Source organism: Anguilla anguilla, chromosome 12 (genome assembly GCF_013347855.1).
Source record: "Anguilla anguilla isolate fAngAng1 chromosome 12, fAngAng1.pri, whole genome shotgun sequence".
Classification (NCBI taxonomy): domain Eukaryota; kingdom Metazoa; phylum Chordata; class Actinopteri; order Anguilliformes; family Anguillidae; genus Anguilla; species Anguilla anguilla.
Window position 1 is genome coordinate 19,062,830 of NC_049212.1, and position 27,581 is coordinate 19,090,410.

General features: G+C 37.5%; 2 protein-coding genes across 4 annotated transcripts; both read left to right on the forward strand.

Annotated features, from left to right (window-relative positions):
* The first annotated feature begins 3,833 nt into the window (after nucleotides 1-3,833).
* Nucleotides 3,834-9,879, forward strand: LOC118209350 (extracellular calcium-sensing receptor-like). Its single transcript, XM_035384596.1, has 6 exons — nucleotides 3,834-4,033; nucleotides 4,327-4,612; nucleotides 5,166-5,981; nucleotides 6,161-6,391; nucleotides 6,901-7,024; nucleotides 7,286-9,879. Exons 1-6 carry the CDS (start codon nucleotides 3,834-3,836, stop codon nucleotides 8,197-8,199), a joined length of 2,571 nt encoding a protein of 856 aa, XP_035240487.1. The 3' UTR covers nucleotides 8,200-9,879.
* A 2,813-nt stretch (nucleotides 9,880-12,692) lies between these two features.
* Nucleotides 12,693-27,455, forward strand: LOC118209448 (extracellular calcium-sensing receptor). 3 transcript variants are annotated; one of them, XM_035384761.1, is made up of 7 exons: nucleotides 16,857-16,936; nucleotides 21,552-21,718; nucleotides 21,845-22,130; nucleotides 23,717-24,550; nucleotides 24,697-24,915; nucleotides 26,173-26,296; nucleotides 26,461-27,455. In XM_035384761.1, the coding sequence occupies exons 2-7, from the start codon at nucleotides 21,600-21,602 to the stop codon at nucleotides 27,372-27,374; spliced, it is 2,496 nt and encodes an 831-aa protein (XP_035240652.1). In that variant the 5' UTR covers nucleotides 16,857-16,936; nucleotides 21,552-21,599; the 3' UTR covers nucleotides 27,375-27,455. The 3 variants fall into 3 exon arrangements, with proteins under 3 accessions (XP_035240651.1, XP_035240652.1, XP_035240653.1); XM_035384760.1 differs by lacking the exons at nucleotides 21,552-21,718; nucleotides 21,845-22,130; nucleotides 23,717-24,550; ... (1 more) ...; nucleotides 26,173-26,296; nucleotides 26,461-27,455 and adding exons at nucleotides 12,693-12,909; nucleotides 12,985-13,270; nucleotides 14,860-15,693; nucleotides 15,862-16,080; nucleotides 17,482-18,464 and having other exon boundaries at nucleotides 16,813-16,936; XM_035384762.1 differs by lacking the exons at nucleotides 16,857-16,936; nucleotides 21,552-21,718 and having other exon boundaries at nucleotides 21,906-22,150.
* Nucleotides 27,456-27,581: the final 126 nt, after the last annotated feature.

Below are 27,581 nucleotides of genomic sequence, written 5' to 3' on the forward strand. Positions count from 1 at the left end.
CAGATGCAGACAATTCACTTTATCCCACAGTTCACTGCTCTGAAATACAGTGTTGGAGATCCTTGAAAGCATGCTTCTCCATGAAACTCGTAACAGGTTTGCATGCTATTGCTACCTACTCTTTATTTTCATCAATCTTTCTACTAAATTCTGATTGTCAAAAATCCATTGAGACACTCAACTTATATTGACCCAGCATAGTGTTATTTTGACATGTTCATACAGCCACATGCATAACAAACCACGATGCCAATACATTCTACAACTTCAATGGAAGACCAGGAGAAGGAGATGTTTCTCACAAGATGCTCTTTTGCAGGAGGTGCAGAGCTGGACTATCACTTTTTCAAAAATTGAGTTTGAACAAATCTCATCAATAAGAGTAAGTTGTTCCAATATTTTTATTTTATTTTCTTTCTTCAGAATTAAAAACATTGCCTACATATTTGTTATGGGCCAGTTTTAAAGGCATACTATGCAGGATTTCTCATTTGAAAATATCTTTTAAAAACTGCTCTCGATAGCCAAAATCATGTGTAAACCATACAATGCGAATGAATCACTGTTTACATTTCACTCCTGAATTCCAACTATTTTTGTCTGAACTCAATGACAATCTCTGATTGATGTAGGTAAGCCTATTTACCTCATGCAAACTCTTTAAATAAACCACAGTTAGCATAGAAACATCATATTTATAATGATACAAGAAATATCATTAGAAATTATAGCTTACATGTAATGCTCGTATGTAAGTTAGCTTTTACACATGCTTAGAATTATTTACTGCAATACGGATTTTAACAGTTCAACATTTAACAAACCCACAGAGCTAGCGAAGTGAATGAATACAATGAATGTTAATCACTTGTGAACGACGCGCACCTACGTTGGCGATGCAAATGAGCTAAAATCGTGGCCTTGTTAGGTAACAAACACTTGCTTACAAATCTACCAAAACTATACAATAAAGCTACAATGTCATGCAATATTAATCACAATATGAAACGAAACAATTACAAGCCTTGTGCAAATATCAGCCAGGTGCAAAACAATTAAAAGAAATGCGCTTTGTTTGGAAATAGTTTTCCCACCCTGTTTTTTCCTAATTTACTGTTAGTCTCAACTTTTGCATCTACACCGATTACCGGGATGTTAATTTCAAATTAAAGGCCTAATAATGCAATTCCAAAAAAGTCACGAATACGAAAGCATTCTTAAGAGAGAAGAAACTGAAAGTAACTAAACATTAAAGTGCTGCCTTGTTGACTATACTAGGCCAAAAATAAGGGTCAGTTACAGCTACCGTACGATGTCCCCACGCTGTGCACTCAGTGTAGAGATCATTGCACTGCATAATTACTGTTATCATAGATATGGAATCATTCATGTTGGTAAAAATGCTTTTTGCAATACTACCTCACCTCTTCACTTGACATTTTGCTTGTAGTGCTCGTGGGTGTGTCCTCAACAGAGGTGTGGGTGCGGTTGAGGTCTAAGGAGGTGTGAGAGGGGTTCATGAACACAGACTCTAAAAGGGCTGCAAAATCCTATATAGTATACTTTTAACTTCTCATCAAATCTGCTGCTGAATATCCCCATCCCTGCACTTCTTGGTAAATTGTATTTGTCCTAATACTGTAGCTTATTCTTCTGCCTAGTTTGGCTTTGCAGATGTTAGACCAGGATAGTGTTCATTGTTCTCGGCTAGAAATAGCTGTACAAAATAAGTAATTGTACCTTACTGAACCCGTGTTCAGCAGTTGTCTACGATCATGAAAATGCACTTTTTGTACGTCGCTTTGGATAAAAGCGTCTGCCAAATGAATGTAATGTAATGTAATGTATCTTTAACGCGCTATGCTATAACTAAATAATGACAACAGTAGTTGTAATTTGGCACACATGATTCTACCAATTAACAGCTCAATGAAATCGTTAACTTTTAAATGAGGTGTGCTTTGTTATGGTTGAAGTGAAAACCTACAGGATGGTAGATCTTCAGGAACAGTGTTGGTTACCACTGTTCTCGAGTTTACAGAGAGTAGTGCAATAAATAAAAACATCAGCAGTGAGTTGTAGTTCTCTGTGCAAAACACCTTGTTAATGAGAGAGGTCAGAGGAGAATGGGCAGGCTCATTCAAACTAATAGAAAGGTCTCAAATGCTCAAATAACAGCTGTTTACAATAGTGGCATTTAGAAGGGATTTCTGAATGCACAACACGTCAAACTCCGGAGTGGATGGGCTACAGCAGAAGACCACACCGGGCTCCACTTCTCTCAGCTAAGAACAGGAATATGAGGCTACAGTTGGCACATTAGCACCAAAACTGGATGATTGAAGATTGGAAACAAGTAGCCTGGTCTGATGAATATTGATTTCAGCTGCGACATGCAGATCGTGGGGTGAATTTGGCATAAACAGCATGAATCCATGAATCCAACTTGCTTCCTGTTAATGGTGCAAGATGCAGGTGGTGGTGTAATGGTGTGGGGAATGTTTTCTGAGCACACATTAAGCGCCTTAATACCATTTGAATGGCACAGCATACCAAAGCATTATTGCTGACCATGTGCTTCCCTTTATAGCTACAGTCCGTTTTCAAATGGATACATCCAGAATGACAATGTGCCATGTCACAAAGCACTCATCATCTCAAGCTGGTTCCATAAACATGACAGAGAATTCAGTTTACTCCAATGGTCTCCACGTTCCCAGGTCTCAATCCTATACAGCACCATTGGGATGAGGTTGAATGGGATGTTCGTAGCATGAATGTGTGGCTGACAAATCAGAAGAAACTGTGATGCTGTCACGTCACTCAATTCCCTAATTTCCAGCTCTGTGCTGAGTCCATGCTGCAAATAATTCAGGCTGTTCTGGAGGCAGAAAGGGGTCCTACCCAGTACAGGAAAAGTGTACCTAATAAAGTGGCCACTGTGTGTGTGTGTGGGTGTTTGTGCATGCTTCTGTGTTTATGTGTACACATGTTTGTGTGTGACAGAGAGAGAGGGCGAGTGATATGCAGTGTGTGAGTGAAATCACAGGGGCTGCTTTTGATATAGTAGAGTTCGGGCAAAGGCAGCTCAGTGAGATGCCAGAGAAATTACTGTGTTGTAATGTGGGAATTATAGAGTTCTAACTGACATTTTTGTGTAGTCCTAAGTGATAAAACCAAGGAACTGACAAGAACTTCAAAGCTTTATATCTCAGAACTGTACAAATGGCAGACACAGCTATGTAATTCTCAGGTTTCAGTGCATGCAGAAAATTGCAGTGGTCTTTTTTGATATAGTAGAGTTTACGAAATACAGCTCAATGAGTGTGTTCAGTAAGGGTAACAGGAAATGAATAAACAAGCGAGCGATTTCAGACACAGCTATTGGCATATCCAAATGACAAATTAGGTAGCATGTCTTCAGTGTTCCATTTTTTCCCACTGAAAATGCTAACAGTCCAAGGTTTCACCTAGTCTGTTCTCCAACTTAGATTCAAACAATGATGTCTAGTCACCCACATTTACAGTATCTAATGAAGTGTTTTGGCCCCCGACAGCAAAGTTTTTCCCTTATGTGCAGCCATTGGCTTCCTATAGGTCTTGTAAGAACAATAGGTTTTCCTTTGTGAATTGGTTAAAAAAAAATATACAACATAATTTTCTTGTGATAATTAAATCAGAGCAGGTGCAGACATCGCGCACAGATCATGTGGAAACAGTTAATATACCTTTGAGAATTAGTCAGTGGTATGAACTGGATCCTGATATATTTACATATTCATTAAGAAGCTATAAAAGCAGTCAGTATTTGCCAGGACTTCTGTGATAAGGAGATGAAACTGCTCAGACTTGTTTTGTTCGCTCTTTTGACAAGGGCACAAAAGCCCTTTTGTAGGTTGTTGGGTCCTATTCAAAACCCAGAACTATCAAAACATGGAGATGTCATAATAGGAGGCATTTTCTCACTTGATAGTTCAAACATAATTGAAACAGATGATTTTACCATAAAACCAACAAAGGGAGGATGCAAACGGTAAGTCTTTGGCATATACAAATGAAATGTAAGTTCTCTTATTACATTTACAAAATACATATGTAAGATAAAGTAAAAATGATATAAAACAACCATGCATGCATTTGTGTTCATACAGTAATATTGTTCGTTTTACAGGGCTCTGCTTTTCGTATGGTACTCATTTTCAATATACAGTCAAATAATTTCAATATTTTATGCACAAATAAATATATAAACAATTTAAATCATGTTATTTATTCATGTGTAAAACATTATGTCTAATATATAAGACCTGATTTTTTTTTTTCTAGACGTAATTACAGAGAGTTAAAGTTTGCACGGACAGTGATTTTCACCATTGAGGAGATCAACAGAAACCCTGAGCTGCTCCCAGGAATCACACTGGGATACAGGATCTATAACGGCTGTGGAACCCTAAACCTGCTAAGAGCAACACTGGCAGCTCTCACAGGGCTGCAGGAAAATCAGCTAGAAAAGAGCTGCACCTTTCCTAGAGTGCAAGCCCTCATTGGACACTCCTCATCTGGGCCCAGTGGTGAAATCAGCAAGATCATCAACCCCTTTAACATACCACTGGTGAGGAACTATTTCACTCCTGTATACGTTTAGTTCTGATTCATACACAACCTACCATACTGAATATTCACTGAAAAACTACACCGCCAATTATGCACCACTGTACAGTAACTCTACTTCTGGTCTCTTTCTGCCTCTTTTTCATTCCCTGTGGTTAATATGCTGAGAATGTTTATATATTTCCAAAGTGGAACACAGTAACTGCAGAAACTCTTTAGTAGGACAAACTCAACCAAGCAGTAGACCACACCATTTTGACCCACATATGTTGTTGAAAATGTCATGTCTCTTCTCATGACCATCAAAGGGCAACTCAACTGACTGGTTGTAGGTCATAGTTCAAATGCCATGTATTGACTGGTCAATAATAATAAAAAATAAGTAAATAAAAAGAAGGAACTATTTTTTTATATTGTAGTTTTCTTGGTGTGTCAGTTAAAGGGTTAAAGTCACACTCAGTTCAATCAAGTTCTGTACAGCAACTGTTAGTTTTTTTTAATTTGAAAATAAACACTGGCCTTCATGCTATTTTCACTTTTCCTTTTTTGCACAGATCAGCCACCTTGCAACCTGCGAATGTCTGAGCAACAAGAATGTATACTCCACCTTTTTCAGAACAGTGCCCAGTGACTACTTTCAGATCATTGCACTGGTGCAGCTCATGAAACACTTTGGATGGACCTGGGTGGGAGTGGTTTTCAGTGTGGGGACATATTCTGAAGAGGGATCAGCTGCATTTATCAGGGAGGCAAAAAAGGAGGGCATCTGTGTGGAGTACCTTCAGCGATTCAGCAGAACTTACTCAAAGAATCAAATTTGTGAAATTGCACAGACAATAAAAAGCTCCACTTCCACAGTGGTTTTAGCCTTCATGTCTAAGTCATACTTTCGCCATTTCTTAGAGAGCATGGAGGGGATGAATCTCACAAATATCCAGTGGATCGGCAGCGAGGCCTGGATTACAAGTGGAGATCTATTAACTGAGGGGAGAGCAGAGCTCCTGCAGGGAGCCATGGGATTTGCCATCACTGAGTCTCACATCCCCGGCCTGACAGAGTTCTTACTGAGTCTGCGGCCCTCTGACGCCCCTGACAGCATATTCCTCAGAACCTTCTGGGAGACGATGTTTGACTGCAGCCTTTCTGTCTCTGACGGGTCTGACAAATTTAAGTTGTGCAGTGGCTCTGAAGATTTAAGGACCATCACTAATGATTACACTGACATGTCAGAGTCCAGAACGGTAAATAACGTTTACAAGGCCGTATATGCTGTGGCACATGCCATTCACAATCTGCTACAGTGCCACAATGGAACAAATCCCAGCACTGGAAAGAACTGTCTCAGTAAGAGTGACGTTCAGCCTTGGCAGGTGAGACAAGCATACTGTCAGATACAAAGTATTTTCAAAGTAAAATTACAAAGCAATGCATGTACACCACAGAAATTTATAAGTTAATGGATTTTGTGGATCAGGAAATATTTTCTTAACTTGCATCATACTCAAAACGTTGCTTCACTGATAAATGTAACAATACTGTCCTTCCGTAGGTTCTCCAGCAACTGAAGACAGTTAATTTTACCACCCAGTCAGGAGACAAGGTTTATTTTAATGAAAATGGTGACTCAGTGGCAATGTATGACTTAGTGAATTGGCAGATAGGTGTTGAGGGGTCCCTAAACATTGTTAACGTGGGTAAATATGATGCATCATTGTCAGATGGGCAGATGTTTAAAATGAAAGAAAATGTCGGCATTGTTTGGACTGGACAGCAAGACAAGGTAATACAATATAGCTTAGAATTATTTTTCTGATGAAAAATATATAGGTGTAATAAAAGTCACTCTGGAAAAACAATAACAATATACTGTTCTGTGTTTCAGTTGGCTTAGCCAACTCTTACCTGCTCTAAGACCAAAGAAAATCCAGATGAAAATGATATAGTGTCATACTGACAGCATTCATTTACATTTGTATAATTATCAGAAATAATGATTAAACTGAAGGAAAATTTAACTTAAGGGCCACACTAAGATGAAAGGCTGCATATTAAAAACACACAGACTACCAGTGATTTACAATTAAGGTGCTTGTTTTAACAGTAATCAACACCATGTTACATGTTACTCAGAATGACAATAAACAAACGATTACAGCATACCATTTCATTTAATTTTCTATATTGATATTAATCCATGGAGAAGTGAGAAATGACAACTTTAAACCATTCTATAGCTCTGACATAGCTTCAGTCTATGGATAACCACTATCAGTGTTGTATCTCTGAAAGGTACCGCAGTCAGTCTGCACAGAGAGCTGCCCACCTGGAAGCCGAAAAGCCATAAACAAAAGAAAACCTGTGTGCTGCTTTGATTGCATAGAATGTGCTGATGGAGAAATAAGTAACCAAACAGGTGAGCTGATAGGCTGAAAACTGAAATTAATGTATTGCAATGTTTAAGGAGTGTGTTCTTTCGCAATTTTTTTTTTGTATTTAGTGATTACTTGTTTTCATTTGTCACAATTGTCCACCATAAAATTGAATGTTAAAATGTCCATAAATAATCGAAAAAACTTCTCTAACATTTCCCACTTACCTGAAGCAGGGCCTAGGGCAAACAGCAGACTCCAGTATGCCTTTACAATTTTTTAATGTGTCACTTTCCTCTTTCCAGACTCCATTGACTGCATGAAATGTCCACCAGAATACTGGTCCAATGAAAACAGAAGCCAATGTGTTTTAAAAGCCATTGAGTACCTGTCATATGAAGAAATCATGGGAATATTCCTTGTTGGGTTTGCTTGTCTTGGTGCTGTTTTAGCATTTGTTGCATCAACTGTGTTTCTCCTTTTCAAAGACACGCCGATTGTGAAAGCCAACAACTCAGAGCTGAGTTTCCTGCTGCTCTTTTCATTGAAACTGTGTTTCCTTTGCTCTCTTACCTTCATCGGTCGGCCCTCTGAGTGGTCCTGTATGCTGCGCCACACTGCGTTTGGGATCACCTTTGTTCTCTGCATCTCCTGTGTTCTGGGGAAAACAATAGTGGTGTTAATGGCCTTCAGGGCTACACTTCCAGGCAGTAATGTGATGAAGTGGTTTGGGCCTCTGCAGCAGAGACTGAGTGTTCTTGCTTTCACTCTCATACAGGTTCTTATTTGTGTGCTTTGGTTGACAATATCCCCTCCATTCCCCAACAAAAACATGAAGCACTACAAAGAAAAGATCATTCTAGAATGTGATGTAGGATCAGCAGTGGGGTTCTGGGCAGTGCTGGGTTATATTGGGTTCCTCTCTATATTGTGCTTTGTTTTAGCTTTTCTGGCTCGTAAGCTGCCTGATAACTTCAATGAAGCCAAATTTATCACATTCAGCATGCTCATATTCTGTGCAGTCTGGATCACCTTTATACCAGCTTATGTCAGCTCCCCTGGAAAGTTCACTGTAGCTGTGGAAATATTTGCAATTTTAGCATCCAGCTTTGGCTTGCTGTTTTGTATTTTTGTGCCCAAGTGTTATATTATTATATTCAAGCCTGAATTTAATTCAAGGAAGCATTTGATGGGTAAGATGCCTTCTAAAGCTCTCTAGCTTCAAATGAGCGCAGGCCTTTTTTAGTATACAAGTAGGTCAGTTGCATGTTCTATAAATTCTGTTATCGGACTGGGGATGGACAGAACATTTGGACACAGGGAGATATGAGGTGACAGTACTATCCACTAAACCAACTGTGCTATGCTACATGGAACCACATCTGTTGTGCCTCATTAAAGGCACACTATGCAGGATTTTTTAAAAAAGCTTTGCTGAGGTCTTGTTTACAATCAAACAAAGTCTCCTCCTCCATCTCCAACCCCACCTACCCACCTCAAGTTGGCTACCTGACCAAGTCAATGACACACAAATTCATTAGAAACTACCAGTAAAACCACAAACTGGATATGTGCCAATAATTTGAAAACGGATGTTCTGGCTTGTCTGATGACCCTAGCTGGATAGCTAGAGGCAACATTATCTACAGGTCCAACAGAAAACAAGCCAACTCTGCATCACTTTTCATCCTCTTGGCAAACTTCAGGTGATGCCACTGAGGAAAAGCAATTCCAAGGTTAACTCTAGTTCTTGAACGAGCCCAGTCGGCTTGTCCTTTTGCTTCACTGTATCTAGGCCATTGCATTGGCTTGCTAGCTATCAACAAACACTCCACTGAGATCTGATCCCAAACCACAGGCTCTGCAGCCACACCCACCCCTCCCCACACAGGAGAGTGCCACAGCCAGAAACATCCCAAACACATTTTAGAATAACAAATACTGGTAAAGGTGAATGAATTTGACAAAAGTGTGTAAAGATATTGCCAGTGCATCATAGATATGCATTAGCATGGTTATTTTATAATATTTTGAAGGTAAAAATCCTGCATAGTACACCTTTAAAGTACTGTCAACATGTCAACTACGTAGGTATTCTACATATATTTATCCCGGTACTACATGTGACGGACGGCTATGAAATCAGAAATGATGTATTTCTACTCATAATACAGATTTGGGATATTTTGAAAGCTTACAAAAGATGATTGTTATATACACAATCATTACAAAAATTATACTTTGTGCTTGTGATGTTTTATTCATTTAATTTCCAGTGTGAATCCACCATTCATATTTTGTAAAATTGTTGTGTAGTTCAAGCTTTACCTTTGAAAAGAGTCATAAGGCTTCAGAGCCAAAATGTTTGCCCATAAAATTGTCCACTATTTTAATTCAAATTCAAATAGCTATAACAGCAGTTTTGTACTCTGAAATCCTTGTTTTCGATCATCATTTAGTTTGTCTCAGTAAGAGAACATTTTATGGTATTTTTAGCATTTTAAAATTTATGCTACAGCAATGTATGATTTGTTTGTGATTATATTTCTCCTGGTGAGAGGATGTTCAAAGCACTTGTAGTTTGTTTTGTTATTGAATTGGACTTATCTGCATTTTATAACTCCAAATAGCTATAGCACTTGGACTTTTACCTTAAAGAGTGTATAAGATAACAGGGAACTAGAGACAACACACCCTTAGCTGCTGTGATCAACAGTACCCAACCTCATGACCAGACCATGACCTGTCATGACCAGAAAAATAAACAAAATGTTCATTATTTGAACTGGAAGAGACTTCTTTTTTGAAATGTGAACAATCTGATCCACACAGCCAGGTGTACCTTCCACTAACACAAAGTACATAATAATATTATGAACATTATTATTTAAACCTTTGTCTTGAGTTTTCTTTGACAAAACAGGAAATGAGGTGCCGTACTGTTCCTTTACAATTACCTGAAACTCTATAACACCTCTAACCCCCCCCCCAAATCTTTTGTTTGCCATTTCCTCTGATGTCTTCTATGATTTGTCTATCATATTTTCTCTTGTTGAGAAGATATTGAAAGTACTTGTTTTGTTATTGCATTGAGCAAATCGTAATTTTGTAAGATTCATAATTATCGATTATTGAAAGATTCCTTTAGTCACAATTGAACTTGGAGTTTTAGCCTAAAGAGTAGAAGAGAGAACTGGGTACTAGAGACTACGCACTGGTAGTTGCTGTGATCAACAGTTCCCAACCTCACATGTTTCATAACCAGAAAAAAAAAATAAACTGCTTACTATTTGGATCAGAAGTGAGTTCTTTTTGTGGCATCAACAATCTGGTCCACACAGCCAGGTGCAACGTCTGCCAACAAAAAGCACATAATTATTACAGAGTAATGCACCTCTTTTGTAAATGAACATTCTTATTTAAACCTTGAGTTTTCCTTGCCAGGACAGGAAACAATTCCTTTTAAATGACCTGAAACCCTATAACACCTTTACCCCCCAATCCTTTGTCTCCCATTTTCTCTGATGTCTTGTAAGTCAACCATGTAGCGTAATTGGCCAGGTGCAGCTCTGTTAATCTGACTGCAAGTCAAATATGTTCCTGTAACTCCTATATATTGCACATTTAGCTAATTTTGAAAGCAATGAAAGCAAAAGTTTAAATATTTCAATGTTTTTCAATATTCTTATTTTTCCATAATAAGCATACACCGCTCAAAATGTTTTGCAAATAATAAAAAAAGGATTACTTTTGCAAAGTAATCCAAACAAAGAAAATATATTTCTCAAACGGTTTGCTGAAGGCTACAGAAGATTTTGGTTTTGGATACTTTGGATTGAAATAATTTTAGTTAACATCAACATTGCTAAAACATGGTAAAACTCGTATTGTGTAGAATGGCATTCATGTCAAATGTTGAAGCATGGCAGGTTTGTGTTCAGTTTCACCCATTCAAACTTGTAGTACTTTGTAAGTACTATTTGCACTATTTGACACATTAGTTTCTAAGCAAGCTAGCTTACACACAAAACAAAGATGAAGCTTTTAAAATAAAATAAAATAAACTTTTAAAAACATGTTCTATTGCTGAAATAGCATCATTTGTGCACTTCTGTATATGTCCATTTATATGCGTATCAGAGTAATCTGCAGTTGGCTAATTTCATCAGACTACTTTGATCAGATGTTGATTGGCAGACGTAGCTGAATGTCTCTTGCGGAAAATTATTCACCGTGGCACTAATTCATTTGTGATGGCAAAATCAGCAGGGAAAAGTAGGAAAAAAGCCAATTAACCCAGGTTTGGGGCTTTATTGTGTGGACATGTGTTCTGTGTGTTTACATGAGATCAGAGGGTACAGAAGTTGATGTTCTTAAGGGCTGGGAGTCTGTGGTCATTGTGCTTATTTCTGTAGGAAGCCGTGAAATGTCCCAAACTCTCGGTGCTGTATAGGTATGGGGCCTGCCCTGCCAGGACATAATTCAGCGGATGGCATATCTGCCATCCCAATCAGAGGCTTATTTCAAAATATTTACTCTCAGATCTAGCTGAAAACAAGTGTTAAAATGAGAATCATTTATTAGCTTGCTCTGAATTATTTGTAAGCTATGAATGGAAAGTGAAGCTTGTTTCATCACAAAAAAAAAGATGTAGACTAATGTAGGTTGCAAAATGAAACAGTAGGCTAGGCTGTGCTTTGTACAATCCTGTTTATGATTATCAATATTCTGCAGTTCAATCAATTGTATTGTATTGTAGCAATCAAAGGTGTTTATGAATAAAGAAAACATTTGGTTTTTCGCACATGAATTTGTCCAAATGCATGATTGAATGTCTGTTCAGTCAAAATGTTTGCGTATAATATCAATACATTAACACATCAAGCCATCACTGGACTTAAATATACACTTAAATACACTTAAACAAATATAATCAACACAACAATTAATGGAGCATACATTTTAGACATTACTATGTGAAACAAATACATTGAATATTATTTTTGACTATTAGCCAACTCACAAGCTGCCAATATCCCATCCTGATTATGATCCCTTTCCATGTTTTGCAAGATTTTTAAAAAATTATGACTAGCTACTCAGAATCAAATAGTGATATCTAGACTTAAAGGTCTAAATGAATCAGAAAATGATCCTAAAAATCTGAAAACTGTACCCTTCTCATAACATACCGTAATTTAATTTTGAGCGTGAACAACAACACTACAGGTGGCACTGAAAACCCACAGCAAGTTGGATAAAACAAACAGGTAAAACAATACAAAATACCCTTTCAAAACTAACCACTAACAGGGAAATTACTGATTTAAATGAAATAATTACGGTGCTACAATTCTCAAACTAGTCAAGTCTAGTAAGGTTAAAACAGGTGTTTCTAAACAAACAAAAGAAGACAAAACAAATTACGTATCAGTTTGCATAATACAAAATAATTTTCTTCTTTACAGTTATTGTTGGTATTAAACCGGGTTCAGGATATGAATTTTGTTTAATACATGCTCTCCAGCGAATCTGTTGTTTACTTTGTTAGATTATGCCGCAACAGCACTGCTAAGCCCATCAGGGAAATACATTAAGCTTGTTTTCCAGAAGCTACACCTTCACCTAAAATTACACACAAGCATCCTGAGGATTGAGCTGCCATATAAATGAGAGAAAAACCACTCAGTTCTCCAAAAAAGCTGATGGGCACAATGGCAAAGTTACATGAAAGCTTATTATGCATGATTTTATTCCTCAAGATAGAAGCAGAGGGTGATTTTGCTTGCAAGCTGTTGGGCAATTTTGGAATGCCAAGCATATTCAAACAGGGTGATATCATGCTCGGAGCAATTTTTCCACTGTTCAACAAAGAAGAGAGTCTCAATGTCGTATTTCAAAAAGAACCACATGGAGGGAATTGTGTTGGGTAAGAGCCTGCTTAACACTGCTTAACCCTTTGTTCATGTTAAATCTCCCATAAAGTTCTGTATATTTTCTACAGATTTGACTTGCGAGCCTATCGCTGGGCACAAGTGATGATGTTTACGATAAAAGAAATCAATGAGGACCAGAGCTTGCTCCCAAACATCACCTTGGGATATGCAATTTTTGACTCATGTGCCTCCCCAACAAACACATTACGAGCTGCTCTTACTCTGGTAAGCGGACAAGAGGGGACTAAATCAGCAGCTGAATGCCGTCCTCCCATATGTGCAGTTATTGCAGAATCAGGATCGTCTCAATCTGCAGCAGCTGCTGGAACACTTGGACCATTCGGTGTACCAATGGTAAAGTCTTACTGCCGCGTGTGTTGCATGAGAGAACCAGATTGAATTCTACTGTAATAGTTTCTTATCCTTCAGATTAAATAACACATTTAAACAAGTCTGATACCATTGCAATTTCATATACAATTATTTGAAAGTGTAGTGACCACAGAACCTTGATAAGGAAAAATGTACAAGCTTAAATCTGTTCTGTAATGTGTTAAGTGTTTTGGTATATAACAGGACTTAAATATGAATTACACTAATTTTATTTTGATCTTCATTGCATTCAATTTTTGCTTTAAATTTCAAGTTAAAAATTCAAACTTCAAACACATTTTCAAATTCAGTTCTTACAATTCAATTTAAATTTACTGGTAAGAAAACAAACAAGCAAAAATTTAATCAAACTGCAAACAGCGGTGAGTACCTTAAACCTCAACAATATTTATTCTGTTCTCTAAGTATTGTGATGGCACACAGTGCATGTAATGGATCTTGATACCAACAGTCTTTAACCATGGATGACCACAGAACTCACTCACAGGTAAGCTCCACGAAGCTAGCCACAATAAGACTACTGGTTTTCAGCTTCTGGTTTGTATTTGAAAGCTTTATCTACCAAAATATAGTTTAAGAAATTTAGAATATTGAGCATACCCATTTGAAGTCTGACCCAGATAATTGCAGATTTTTCTTTAACTTAGTTTAGCGATATTTATTTTAAGGGTATCATTAACAATTTACTATTAGTGATTACCTGATATTCTACTGTAGCTCCATTAAACATATATTTGTTGTAAGAATTATAACCACAGGCTGTACCGGTTTGTTCCTGTCATTAAAACAATGTACATTCTGAATATTTTATAATAGTTCATTATAAAAAGAAATATAAATAATATATGAATTCATTATATTCATGAAGTTCCAAAAATCTTTCTTAAACAATTGTAATAACTAGGGCATTTTCATTGACTGCAGCAGCTTTGATTAACAAGTGCTAAGCACATATTGGTAGAAAATATGTGCAAATTCAAACAAGCAGCCAAAAACCAGAGGTCTAATTGTGGCTAGAATCACTGAGCTTTACGTAGCCTACCAGTGCGTTCAGTCTGTGGTCACCCATGCTTAAAAATTGCTGGCATCAATTTTCCTCCATATACCAGTGTAATACCAAAAGAGGATCGAAAAAATATTGGGGATACTTAAGGTTCTAACTACTGTCGGCAGTTTGACAAAAACTTTGCCCAGATGTGTGTTAAACAAAATTGAAACTGAATTGCAAGAACCGAATTTAGAAGTGTGCTGAACTTGAAATTAAGTGAAAATTTTAAATATTGAAGACCAAATTAAATTACAATTACATTCAATGTCTAATAGTGAAGTAGCAATTCAAGAAATTGAATAAAATTAATATAAAAAAACAACAAAAACAAAATACAATTCTAAATACAAGTTAAGCAATTACATAACATTAGATTAGTTTAAATATTACCATTTCTGCTGCCACTAATTTCTGGTAATGTAATAGTGCCTTTGATAAACTGACATTAATAAATGTTTCACATTTAAAACTTCATTTTATTGATGTTTATATATTCTATTAGGTCAGTTACTTCTCAACGTGTGCATGTCTGAGTGACAAACTTAAGTATCCTACATTTTTCCGCACAATTCCAAGTGATTACCATCAAGCCAAAGCTTTAGCATCTCTTGTCAAACGCTTTGGATGGTCATGGATAGGAGCTATTCAAGCTGACAATGATTATGGACGAAATGGGATCCTATCATTCACAGAGGAAGTAAAAAAGTTTGGAGTTTGCATCGCATTTATTGGAACAGTTTTAAGAACATATCCAAGGAGTAAAATACTGGAAGTGGTGGAGACAATTAAACAGTCGACAGTGAGAGTGATTCTTGCATTTGTCCCAGAAGGTGACTTGTATCCTCTGATGCAAGAACTTGTAATGCAAAACATCACAGGTATCCAGTGGATAGCAAGTGAAGCCTGGATAACTGCAGCAAGACCATCTACCATTGAGATTTTCCACTCGTTTGGTGGTGCGATTGGATTTGCAACCCGCAAAATGGCAATGCCTAAACTAAAAGACTTCCTTGTGAACATAAATCCCTTAGCTGTTCAACAGGATCCTTTTGTGAGGGATTTCTGGAAAACCATTGTGGGCTGTGACTCAGGTTTGACAAGAGAGTCCTCTACATCGACTCATATATTGGCCAAAAGCAAATTATGCACAGGAGATGAGAAACTGGATCCAGCACATGTTTTCTTCAATGTAACACAACTACGAGTGTCATATAATGTATACAAAGCAGTGTATGCCATTGCACATGCCCTTCATAATTTTATATTTTGTTTGAATGAGAGTGAAAAAAATCAGAGAAAAGTGTGCATCAATACTTCACAAATTAAGCCCAGGCAGGTAAGTCTACACAATGTTTTTCAAAATATCAGTAGCTAAGTGTGTGTTTATTTATTTGTGTGTTTTACTTATTTATCCATCCAAGTGAAACTACACAGACAAAATTGTCTTTTTCACAGGAGACCCAATTAATTAATGGATGTTTGTGTACATTTTCAAATTGTTCAGGTCAGTGATCACCTAAAGACAGTGAATTTTGTAAACAGCTTTGGGGAGGCTGTGTTCTTTGATGAAAATGGAGACCCTCCTCCTTCATATGAAATCATCAACTGGCAGTTGAGAGATGGGGAGGTACAGCATGTGACAGTGGGACATTTCATAACATCAGCACATGGATATGAGCTGGTTATTGAAGAGGAAAACATCATCTGGAGTACAGGGAAAGTGGTACAGACACCTACATTCCAATTTCACTCATCTGAAATTGAACACATACATAATGTTGATGCTATTTTAATAGTAGGCAGAAAAGTGGATTTCTTTAATTTATTTTATGCGGTTTATGAAACTACCATGAAAAATAGTATTATCACATCAAATCATCATTGCAAACTTCCAAATGAATCAGATGGCTGATTTACTTGGTTAGAAGAAAGTAATCCTCAGCATACTACCACATGTCAGATGTTTAAATGCTAACACTTTAATTTAAATGCAAAAATACATTGAGATTCATAATCTTATTAGCAAGTGTGACCTGGCCAAGACAGCAGCAAAAAACTTTGAAGACAGTCACAAGCCAACACAGCACATTGCTTATCAATACAACATATGGCATCACAAAAAAAAAAAAAAAAAAAAAAATATATATATATATATATAATAATAATAATAATAATAATAATAGAGAGAGAGAGAGAGAGAGAGAGAGAGAGAGAGAGAGAGAAAGGCCACTAGTTGATTTGCTGTTGGTGTAGACAGCAAATTCACAAAATAACTCCTCTTTGTATGCATATTATATTGTACTGAAAGGGGAAAAACTGATACATTAACTTTGGGCAAACTATCACTTAAAATAATGAGAGGAGGCTTTCATATTGGTGGGATTTATGATGACATTCATGAATTTACTGCAATACTGTATCTAAATGAAATAAGTGTTTAATTTCCTTATGACAGATTCCTAAAGCAGTATGCACAGAAATCTGCCCCACAGGCTCCAGGAAAGCTCAAATGAAAGGCAAGCCCACCTGCTGCTTTGACTGCATTCCGTGTGCAGATGGAACAATAGCCAACACAACAGGTACAGTAAGAATCCTTAGTAATAATTTAGAATAATCCAAATATTACAGCATGCTGTTGATATTTTTCTTCTTCAAAGTAACGAATGCCAGTAGGGAAAACAATGTGACACCAGCCATGTAAAAAACTATATATTTTTAAACTTTAAGTAAAAATGTTGTCTGACCAAGATATTCACAGTATGTCCCATACATTATGGAAAGTGTTGTCTCACAAGGATCTCTTGTTTCCTCTGGTTGCATTAACTTACATTGTTAGTGCTTTATTAGTAGGATATTACTTAAATTTGCAGGTGATACACAGCTAGGGGGTTTAGCTGTCCATTTGGAGTATACTAAAGTAATGAAACGAGGTTTAAAGAGAATGCAGAAGTGGGTGGGAACTTGAGAAATGACATCAACTTTGCTAAAAAAAAATCAAATCAAATTATAGGTCTGATTATTTTATGGGAGTAACAAAATTAGAATGTATTTGAAAAAGGCTTGTGATTATGGTTTCCCTAATCTGGTGTAAAGTTACAGTAAACCTTGCCTGTTGTTTGCGTAGGTGCAACTGACTGCATTCCATGTCCACTGGAGTACTGGTCAAACAAAGCAAAGGACCAGTGTATACCTAAAAACATAGAGTTTCTGTCTTACAATGACGGCATGGGAATTGCACTTACAGTGGTATCCCTGTCTGGGGTTTGTTTGGCATTTGCAACTATAGTGGTCTTCTTTAACTTTAAAACCACACCCATTGTGAAGGCTAACAACTCTGAGCTGAGCTTCCTGTTGCTCTTCTCTCTGCTGCTTTGCTTCCTGTGCCCACTCACCTTCATCGGGGAGCCCACAATCTGGTCCTGTATGCTGCGCCACACAGCCTTCGGTATCACGTTTGCACTCTGCATCTCCTGTGTATTGGGAAAAACGATAGTGGTGGTCACTGCCTTCAGAGCAACACTTCCCAACAATAACATGGCCAGGAAGTTTGGCCCAGTGCAGCAGCGGATCATAGTTTTCTCGTGCACCACTGTGCAAATCTGCATCTGTGTGCTCTGGCTCACACTCAACCCCCCTTTCCCAGATAGAACATTCAAACAGGATGACAAAAAGATCATCCTAGAATGCAACACGGGCTCAGAAACAGCATTTTATGCAGTCCTTGGATACATAGGTCTTCTCTCAGCAGTGTGCTTAGTGTTGGCCTTTTTAGCCAGGAAATTGCCTGACAATTTCAATGAGGCAAAGTTCATTACTTTCAGCATGCTCATTTTCTGTACTGTATGGCTAACATTCATACCAGCATATGTTAGCTCACCAGGAAAGTACACTGTTGCAGTTGAAATATTTGCTATTCTGTCCTCAACATTTGGTTTACTGTTTTGCATATTTGCTCCCAAATGCTATATAATTTTAATAAAACCAGAAAAGAATACAAGGAATAATGTTATGGGGAAATTAAGGACAAAACGATTATAAACATCGTTTTTGTAATTTGCCCAAACATTCTCATGTACATGATTGTCCCAGAAAGAATTAAAATATTGACCCTGACTTAGTATGTATGTGCGATCTTTCTCCCACTGAGCCTCAGTTAATGTAACCAAATAATAACAGTCACACTAGAACACTGTGAAGGTAGGAGACAATTCAATGGACACAAACTTTTACAAGAAATAACGTAATGCAAATAAGAAAAAAGCATCAGGTACATGATGTGTGAAGTGACAATATGACAGACAATGAGATGTCAATGACTGTGCAAGAGGAAGTAACTCCTTTCCACTGACATGCCAGTGAGCTGCCACTGCTGGAATCATCTGTTCTCACAAAGCTTCACATAACCTCTTCCCTTCTGCCACAGGAGCTAAGATCCCAGGAATGTGCTACCTCAACCAAAAATACACACAAGCACGCACACACAAGTGCATACACACAAGCATGATCACACCTGTCTAATTCTTTACCAGAGAAGTTCCATCCTCATTCAAATCTCCAAATTATTTAACATAGTGATAAAAAGTTGGGTTTATTCTCCTTCATTCATTGTTGTGACATTTGGCAGCTGAAGGTCACAAGAATAGTATATTGCTTCAGTACTGGAGAATTTTTCATATTTTCTTCCCTGTATGAGCAATCTGGAATATAATGGCCCCTAGTATTTAATTTTTACTGAAGTCTTACAGTCTTACATTGTTTTCTAATGTTAGCTCCCGTATCGACTGATGTATGACAAAATGTGTCAAATTCAACCACTTCCATAGACACTTTGTCTTTAAAATGTGTTTTGATTTGATATGTTGTTCAGTATTAATGTCGGACAACATTGTTGATGATCTTAAGGCAGTCTTTTTTCTCCAAAATATGCTACCACTGGTTTATCGTCTAAGAAAATGAATCACTCGGTGCGCACCTAGCATACAACCCTAAGCAAAGCATGCCCCTTTATTTGGGGGTGTAGCTTAATTTCCAATTGAATTCTGGGATTTGGAGTATGAAAATTAACTGTTATGACCACAAGACATCACACCTTTAAGGATTAACACTTTAACCAAAGCTTAGACAACCATAAACACAATTCGGTCAGGACAACTCATGTACTTCTTGTGTACGCACCAGTATGCACAAACCTATCAAACAGAGCGCAGGGTACACCTCCCCTACTAAAGAGGAGATATACCAAAACCGCATTGTGTATTTTTTTCTGCGTGTGCACAAACTGTTCTAGAATTTGACTGTTACATCACACTAACCTTCTCACGGTTGAAGATGCCCTTGATATGAGTGGTGATAATTATTGTTATAATAACACTACTATGTCTTGTCACGTTGTGGTCACCAACTGTAAGAAACCCCTCCGCAAATAACAACAGTTATTCATAGAAAGAGCCAGTACTGTGGATCAATAGGAATCACTATCTATTTTAGGTATTAGATGCCGATGTGTCTTTGGCTTGTGTAGCATACATAAATACAACTGTGTATCTTGCTACAACACTAGTGTATAGATGTGTGACTACGGGATGCAGAAATCCTGAATTCTATGTGTATGTTAGGACCTTAAACTGCTAGGTGTGCGATGTTGATTTTCAACAAGGAATGTCAGGTTAAAATGAATGCAGTTTATCATTCAGTGTTTGCAGTAATAATGACAATATACAATTGTGCAAAATCTGAGTGGGGAAATGGCTATATGCATGTGATGCGCAGGAGACCGTGTTTCACGTCCGCAAACCAAACCACGTCTCTCCTTATATACAAGGAAAACCCCTTCTATATAAGGAGATAAAGACACAAATAAAGACATAATCATGACAAAACAGTACAAAAATGATCCTGCTTGCGGCATCTCTGTAAGCATATCATAATGGGTTAACCATTGTAGCTGAGACACAAACTTGTTCCTAATGACATCGGCTTTCCAACAATACAAAACATGATTACACTGTATTATGAACAACCTACATTTACATAATTCTGATCCAATCAGGTGTTCTGCAACTGATAACCGTCTCTTTATCACACTTGCTGACTCCCTGGCTCCCACAGTAAAGCTGTACTAGCTAATTGCACCATGACAGCGGATGCAGCAACTAATGAGGAGAATGAGGATGTTGTCGCAAGCTTGCTATTATTGCCATTTTCAAGATTAAACTTTAATGAAAAGTTGAATTTGGTGATGAGAAGGAGCTCAATACCGACACTGCCTAAATTGGTGCAAAAAAAAAATCCAAGCATATATTTTCTCTCTTGTACTGTAACAACTGGATTAATTTACAATTGACACTGTTCTTTGCATTACCACATTTGTATGCAGACATAAAAATAATAAACTTTAGTCAGAATTTATGGTAGTGATTGTGATAGTGCTTGCAGAGAAGTATTATTAGTTATCTACCAAACAGTTTGGTACTACTTCTCACTACAGAAGTGAGCTCATAAACTGCCCATTTCCCATAATGAATTCCGTTTCTATATTTTGCAAGTATTTTTCTATATTATAACTGGCTACTCAGAATCTGGCAGAGATAAAAACTTTGTCTAAATTAATATAAAAATGATACAGAATCATAAAACCGTTGATTCGCATGACATACAGCATACATAGTTTTCAAACCAAAGGTAAGAAAACAAATTGACAAATTATTACCAAATATCCATTATAAACTATTCACTAACTGGTAAATTATTTATTTAAACAAAATTAAGGAGGTTGCTACAGTTCTCAAAATAGCCACTCTAGCGAGGTTAAAACTGTGTTTTAAACAAAAAAAGGATACAATACAAATTATATATCAGTTTGCATATATCATATACCCTATGTATATTTTTCTTTAGTTATTGAGGCATTAAACAGGGTTCAGTATATGAATTTTATTATATGCTCTCCAGTGAATCTGTTATTTACTTTGTTGGATTATGCCACAACAGCACTGCTAAGCCCCTCAGGGAAATACAATTTTTTTTTACAAGCTTGTTTTCCAGAAGCTACACCTTCACCCATAATTCCACAGAAGCATCCTGAGGACTGAGCTGCCTTATAAAATGAGACAAAACCCTTAGTTCTACAAAAAGTACAAGAGTACAATGGCAAGGCTACATGGAAGCTTACTATGCATGTTTTTGTTCCTCAAGGTAGAAGTAGAGGGTGATTTTGCCTGCAAGCGGTGGGGGAATTTTGAAATGCAAAGCATATTCAAACAGGGTGATATCATGCTCGGAGGGATTTTTCCAGTGTTCAATAAAGAAGAGGATCGCAATAACTCATTTCAAAAAGAACCTCATGGAGGGAACTGTGCTAGGTAAGAGCCTGATTAACAGTAAGCCAGATTTAAACTCAAAAGGAATCAGCACCTTTTCTTTAACTGCTTTCTCTTAACCCTTTGATCATGTAAAATCTCTCATGAAGTCCTGTGCATTTTCAACAGTTTCGATTTGCGAGCCTATCGTTGGGCACAAGTGATGATGTTTACGATAAAAGAAATCAACGAGGACCAGAGCTTGCTCCCAAACATCACCTTGGGATATGCGATTTTTGACTCCTGTGGCTCTCCAACAAACACATTACGAGCTGCTCTCTCTCTGGTAAGCGGACGAGAGGAGACAAAATCAGCAGCTGAATGCCGTCCTCCCATATCTGCAGTTATTGGAGAAGCAGGATCATCTCGATCTGTAGCGGCTGCCGGAACCCTTGGACCATTCAGTGTACCAATGGTAAAGTCTTGCTGCTGCATGTAAGAGCCAGATTGAATTTAACGGCAATGGTCTTGATCCATAAAGTGATATTTCACCCTTTTAAAACATAAGTAATTTTGTGGAACTGACCCCATTGTATTTGCATAGCCTGAATACTAGCAACATCAGATGCACCTGTAGACCACTGTCAGCATTGCCGTTCCTCCCGGTTGTCAGGCTCCCAGTTCACTAATTCATTTTCAGGATCTTGCCAAAATGAATAGTTTTAAAGCATAAACTAACTACAGGATAATAGATCCATAAAAGAAGCACTAAGGTCAAAACATATCTGTTTGTTTTGATATCTGATATTTTTTCAAAGTTTAATTGCCTTAAAAAGATCCTGCAAAAAAGTTTTATTCTAACTATGTGATGCATCCTTGCACGCGATAACAAATTCAGATGGGTGCGTGCATTAAAATGAATCTAACTACGGCTTCCTGTATTTCTGCACAGCAGCCAGTCAGAAAATATTTCCTCTATTTATAGCTAACCTGAACCTGAACATGGTTTATCAGCTCAAAAAAACAGATACCTTTAATTAAGAAAAGAATACTGCATTGATCTAATATCTTCCTCTACTAATCCGACCAGTCCTGGTTTTAGACTACTCTGATTAGGAGCAGTTACAGATTTTGAGGGGAAACTTTTTAATTCAGGTCACAGTCTGCGCCATACAGTCTTTTTTTTGTTGTATGCTACGGTGTGTATTATATGCAGTGCGGTAATGATGCAACAACACACAGTTGGCCAAAAAACAGTTGATCAGGCAATTGTCCAGATACTTTTGGTCCCCTGAAATGGGAAAAGGGACTATGTCTAGAAGCAAAATTCAATATTTACAAGTATTTATCCATTTGTTTAAAGTCTCCAAAGCATGGCTGAGTGTATGCAAGTGGCACAGTGGGACTGGATATACCTTGCTGTCAGTCATTGAAAGCTACAACACTGGACCTAAGGACAGTTTTCAGCAGGAAATTAAGCAGCATTCACAATAAAAAGTTAGAGTCTAAAGATTTTTTCTAAGTTATCCATTGCATGCTTTTGTATCTAGCTTAATTAATGCCCCACTAGATCCAGCCCTGCTTCATAGTTTGTGTTTTAAAACTATACATTTTGGTGAGGTCCCGAAAATGAATAAGTAAATTAGGAGCATGACAGCTGGGAGGAATGGTGATGCTGACAATGGTCAACAGGAGCATCTGACATTGCCAGTTATATAGTTTCAATGACAAATTAATTTTAATTAATTGTGCAGTGATCACAGAACCTAGATAAGAAAAAAGGTCAAAGCTGAAAGCAGTTCTATAATAGGTCTTCAGTTTTATTTGTGTGTGGGCAGAAATTTGTGTCAGCAGAAATTGAATTTGAATTGCAATAATTTGAATTTGGCCTTCATGGTATCCAATTATTACAACACAAATTCAAGCAATGCAAGTAAATTCAATTTCTGCTGGCAATCATTTTGGCAATATAATTATGCCTTTGATAAACTGAAAAATCAGACATTAATAAATGTGTCACATTTAAAACATCATTTTATTGATGTTTATATATTCTATTAGGTCAGTTACTTCTCAACATGTGCTTGTCTGAGCGACAAACTTAAGTATCCTACATTTTTCCGCACAATTCCAAGTGATTACCATCAAGCCAAAGCTTTAGCATCTCTTGTCAAACGCTTTGGATGGTCATGGATAGGAGCTATTCAAGCTGACAATGATTATGGACGAAATGGGATCCTGTCATTCACAGAGGAAGTAAAAAAGTTTGGAGTTTGCATTGCATTTATCGGAACAGTTTTAAGAACATATCCAAGGAGTAAAATACTAGAAGTCGTTCAGACAATTAAACAGTCAACAGTGAGAGTGATTCTTGCATTCACTCCAGAAGGTGACCTGTATCCTCTGATGCAAGAACTTGTAATGCAAAACATCACAGGTATCCAGTGGATAGCAAGTGAAGCCTGGATAACGGCAGCAAAACCATCTACCATTGAGATTTTCCACTCGTTTGGTGGTGCGATTGGATTTGCAACCCGCAAAATGGCAATGCCTAAACTAAAAGACTTTCTTGTGAACATAAATCCCTTAGCTGTTCAACAGGATCCTTTTGTGAGGGATTTCTGGAAAACCATTGTGGGCTGTGACTCAGGTTTGACAAGAGAGTCCTCTACATCTACTCATACACTGCCCAGAAGCAAACCATGCACAGAAGATGAGAAATTGGATCCAGCACATGCTTTCTTCAATATAACACAACTACGAGTGTCATATAATGTAAACAAGGCAGTGTATGCCATTGCACATGCTCTTCATAATTTGATATTTTGCATGAATGAGAGTGAAAAATATCAGAGGAAAGTGTGCATCAATACTTCACAAATTGAGCCCAGGCATGTAAGTCTACACAATGTTTTTCAAAATTTCACTTTAGCTAAGTCTTTATTTCTTTATTTATTTATCCAAGTAAAGTAGCCACACAGTCCTTTCACAGGAGACCTGGCAAATTAATGGATGTTTGTGTACATTTTCACACTGTCCAGGTCAGTGATCACCTAAAGAGAGTGAATTTTGTAAACAGCTTTGGGGAGGCTGTGTTCTTTGATGAAAATGGAGACCCTCCTCCTTCATATGAAATCATCAACTGGCAGTTGAGAGATGGGGAGGTACAGCATGTGACAGTGGGACATTTCATAACATCAGCACATGGATATGAGCTGGTTATTGAAGAGGAAAACATCATCTGGAGTACAGGGAAAGTGGTATGGATATCTACATTCTAATTTCACTTAACTGAAATTGAACACATACATACAGGACAACATTACATTGAATATCAGTACAACACGTAGTGTCACAAAAAATAAAATAAAAAGAAAGAGAGGAGAGAGGGAGATTACAACATGAAGAATTAGCAAAGTAAGATGGGGATATCTGAACATGCCGTTTAAAAACACTTTTAAAAAGTGGAATGAGGTGCAAATCCTGAGATAAGAAATATAAATTTAAAAATTATAGCAACTTGAATAGGCTATTAAGGATATTGGACTTCTCAATTACTGAGCAGGAGCTAAAAGGTAAAATCAAAACACTGAAATCTAAAAAAGCACTTGGACCTGACACCATCTTAAAATTATTTAAATTGGTTCTGAATGTTGGTTACTTCCCCAACATCTGAAACCATTGATTTATAAAAGCAATATTCAGAAATTGAGATAAATTTGACCCAAACAATTACTGAGGCATCTGTGTGAACAGTAATCTGAGGAAAGCTGTTTGTAGTATACATTTACTAAACACAATGTCTTGAGTAGAAGTCAGATTGGGTTTTTATCAAATCACCATACAACCAATCATATTTACACCCTTCGCATCCAAATTTTGAAACTCAGAAATTCAGAAATGAAATGCCTCTTCTAGGCATATGAGCTAGTTCTGCTGTCTCTCACTGAACAGGGGTTACAGCAAAGCCTAAATCTCCTTGACCAGTACAGGCCAGACCTGAGCCCGGACAATAAAACTGAATAAAACTAAAAATGTGACATCCCCCCCCCCCCCCCAAAAAAAAACCCAGATCCCCAATTCAACAGCACGCCTGATGCAGATAACGTACCCTTCTTATTAGGGGAAAACAAAGATTGCTGCATACTAGCAGCACAATTTGTGTACACTTGCCACAGTCCAAGGGACAATGAATGACCCTGTCATACACACGTGCGCACACATACATGCACACACACAACACACAAACAGCTAACATCACCGACTGTCATTTTCGACTTTTTTTAACTAATCCAAAATCTATCATCCATATTGCATAGTTTTAATTACATAACATCTGCTTTGGCAACACAACACAAGCCGATATTTGTCATGCCATCAAAAAAGCACTGAACTTTTGGCAAACTATCAGATAAAAAAAATTCAAGGAGGCTCATAATGGTAGTAATTATGATGATTCATGAATTTACTACAATATTGTACCTAAATAAAATAACTGTTTAATTTCCTTATGACAGATTCCTAAAGCAGTATGCACAGAAATCTGCCCCACAGGCTCCAGGAAAGCTCAAATGAAAGGCAAGCCCACCTGCTGCTTCGACTGCATTCCGTGTGCAGATGGAACAATAGCCAACACAACAGGTACAGTAAGAATCCTTAGTAATAATTTGGAATATTAAATTATTTAAATCTGGGTAATGGTTAATGGGAGTAACAAAATGAGAATGTATTTGAAAAAGGCTTGTGATTATGGTTTCCCTGATCTGGTGTAAAGATACAGTAAACCTTGCCTGTTGTTTGTGCAGGTGCAACTGACTGCGTTCCATGTCCACTGGAGTACTGGTCAAACAAAGCAAAGGACCAGTGTATACCTAAAGACATAGAGTTTCTGTCTTACAATGACAGCATGGGAATTGCACTTACAGTGGTATCCCTGTCTGGGGTTTGTTTGGCATTTGCAACTATAGTGGTCTTCTTTAACTTTAAAACCACACCCATTGTGAAGGCTAACAACTCTGAGCTGAGCTTCCTGTTGCTCTTCTCTCTGCTGCTTTGCTTCCTGTGCCCACTCACCTTCATCGGGGAGCCCACAATCTGGTCCTGTATGCTGCGCCACACAGCCTTCGGTATCACGTTTGCACTCTGCATCTCCTGTGTACTGGGAAAAACGATAGTGGTGGTCACTGCCTTCAGAGCAACACTTCCCAACAATAACATGGCCAGGAAGTTTGGCCCAGTGCAGCAGCGGATCATAGTTTTCTCGTGCACCACTGTGCAAATCTGCATCTGTGTGCTCTGGCTCACACTCAACCCTCCTTTCCCAGATAGAATATTTAAGCAGGATGACAAAAAGATCATCCTAGAATGCAACACGGGCTCAGAAACAGCATTTTATGCAGTCCTTGGATACATAGGTCTTCTCTCAGCAGTGTGCTTAGTGTTGGCCTTTTTAGCCAGGAAATTGCCTGACAATTTCAATGAGGCAAAGTTAATTACTTTCAGCATGCTCATTTTCTGTGCTGTATGGCTGACATTCATACCAGCATATGTTAGTTCACCAGGAAAGTACACTGTTGCAGTTGAAATATTTGCTATTCTGTCTTCAACATTTGGTTTACTGTTTTGCATATTTGCTCCCAAATGCTATATCATTTTAATAAAACCAGAAAAGAATACAAGGAATAATGTTATGGGGAAATTAGTGAAAAAACGGTCATGAATTTCTGTTTTTACGTTTCATCCAGACATTCTCATGTATGTGATATTCCCAGAAATAATTAAATACTTTTCATTTGCCTTATGCTTGACTGAGTATGTCTGTGCATTTATTTCCATCTTTCTCCCACAGAGCTTCAGTTAATGTAGTGAAAGTCACACTAGAACACTGAGAACGTAGGAGATGAATGAACACACAAGCTCTGTTACA

Excerpts from the sequence above, each read along its gene's own strand:
- LOC118209350 (XM_035384596.1), top strand. The coding sequence starts at position 3,834 with ATGAAACTGCTCAGACTTGTTTTGTTCGCTCTTTTGACAAGGGCACAA. Across the intron at positions 4,613-5,165 it reads ACCCCTTTAACATACCACTG|ATCAGCCACCTTGCAACCTG; the intron begins GTGAGGAACTAT and ends TTTTTTGCACAG. Across the intron at positions 7,025-7,285 it reads AGAAATAAGTAACCAAACAG|ACTCCATTGACTGCATGAAA; the intron begins GTGAGCTGATAG and ends TCCTCTTTCCAG.
- LOC118209448 (XM_035384760.1), top strand. The coding sequence starts at position 12,695 with ATGGCAAAGTTACATGAAAGCTTATTATGCATGATTTTATTCCTCAAG. Across the intron at positions 13,271-14,859 it reads GACCATTCGGTGTACCAATG|GTCAGTTACTTCTCAACGTG; the intron begins GTAAAGTCTTAC and ends ATATTCTATTAG. Across the intron at positions 15,694-15,861 it reads CACAAATTAAGCCCAGGCAG|GTCAGTGATCACCTAAAGAC; the intron begins GTAAGTCTACAC and ends CAAATTGTTCAG.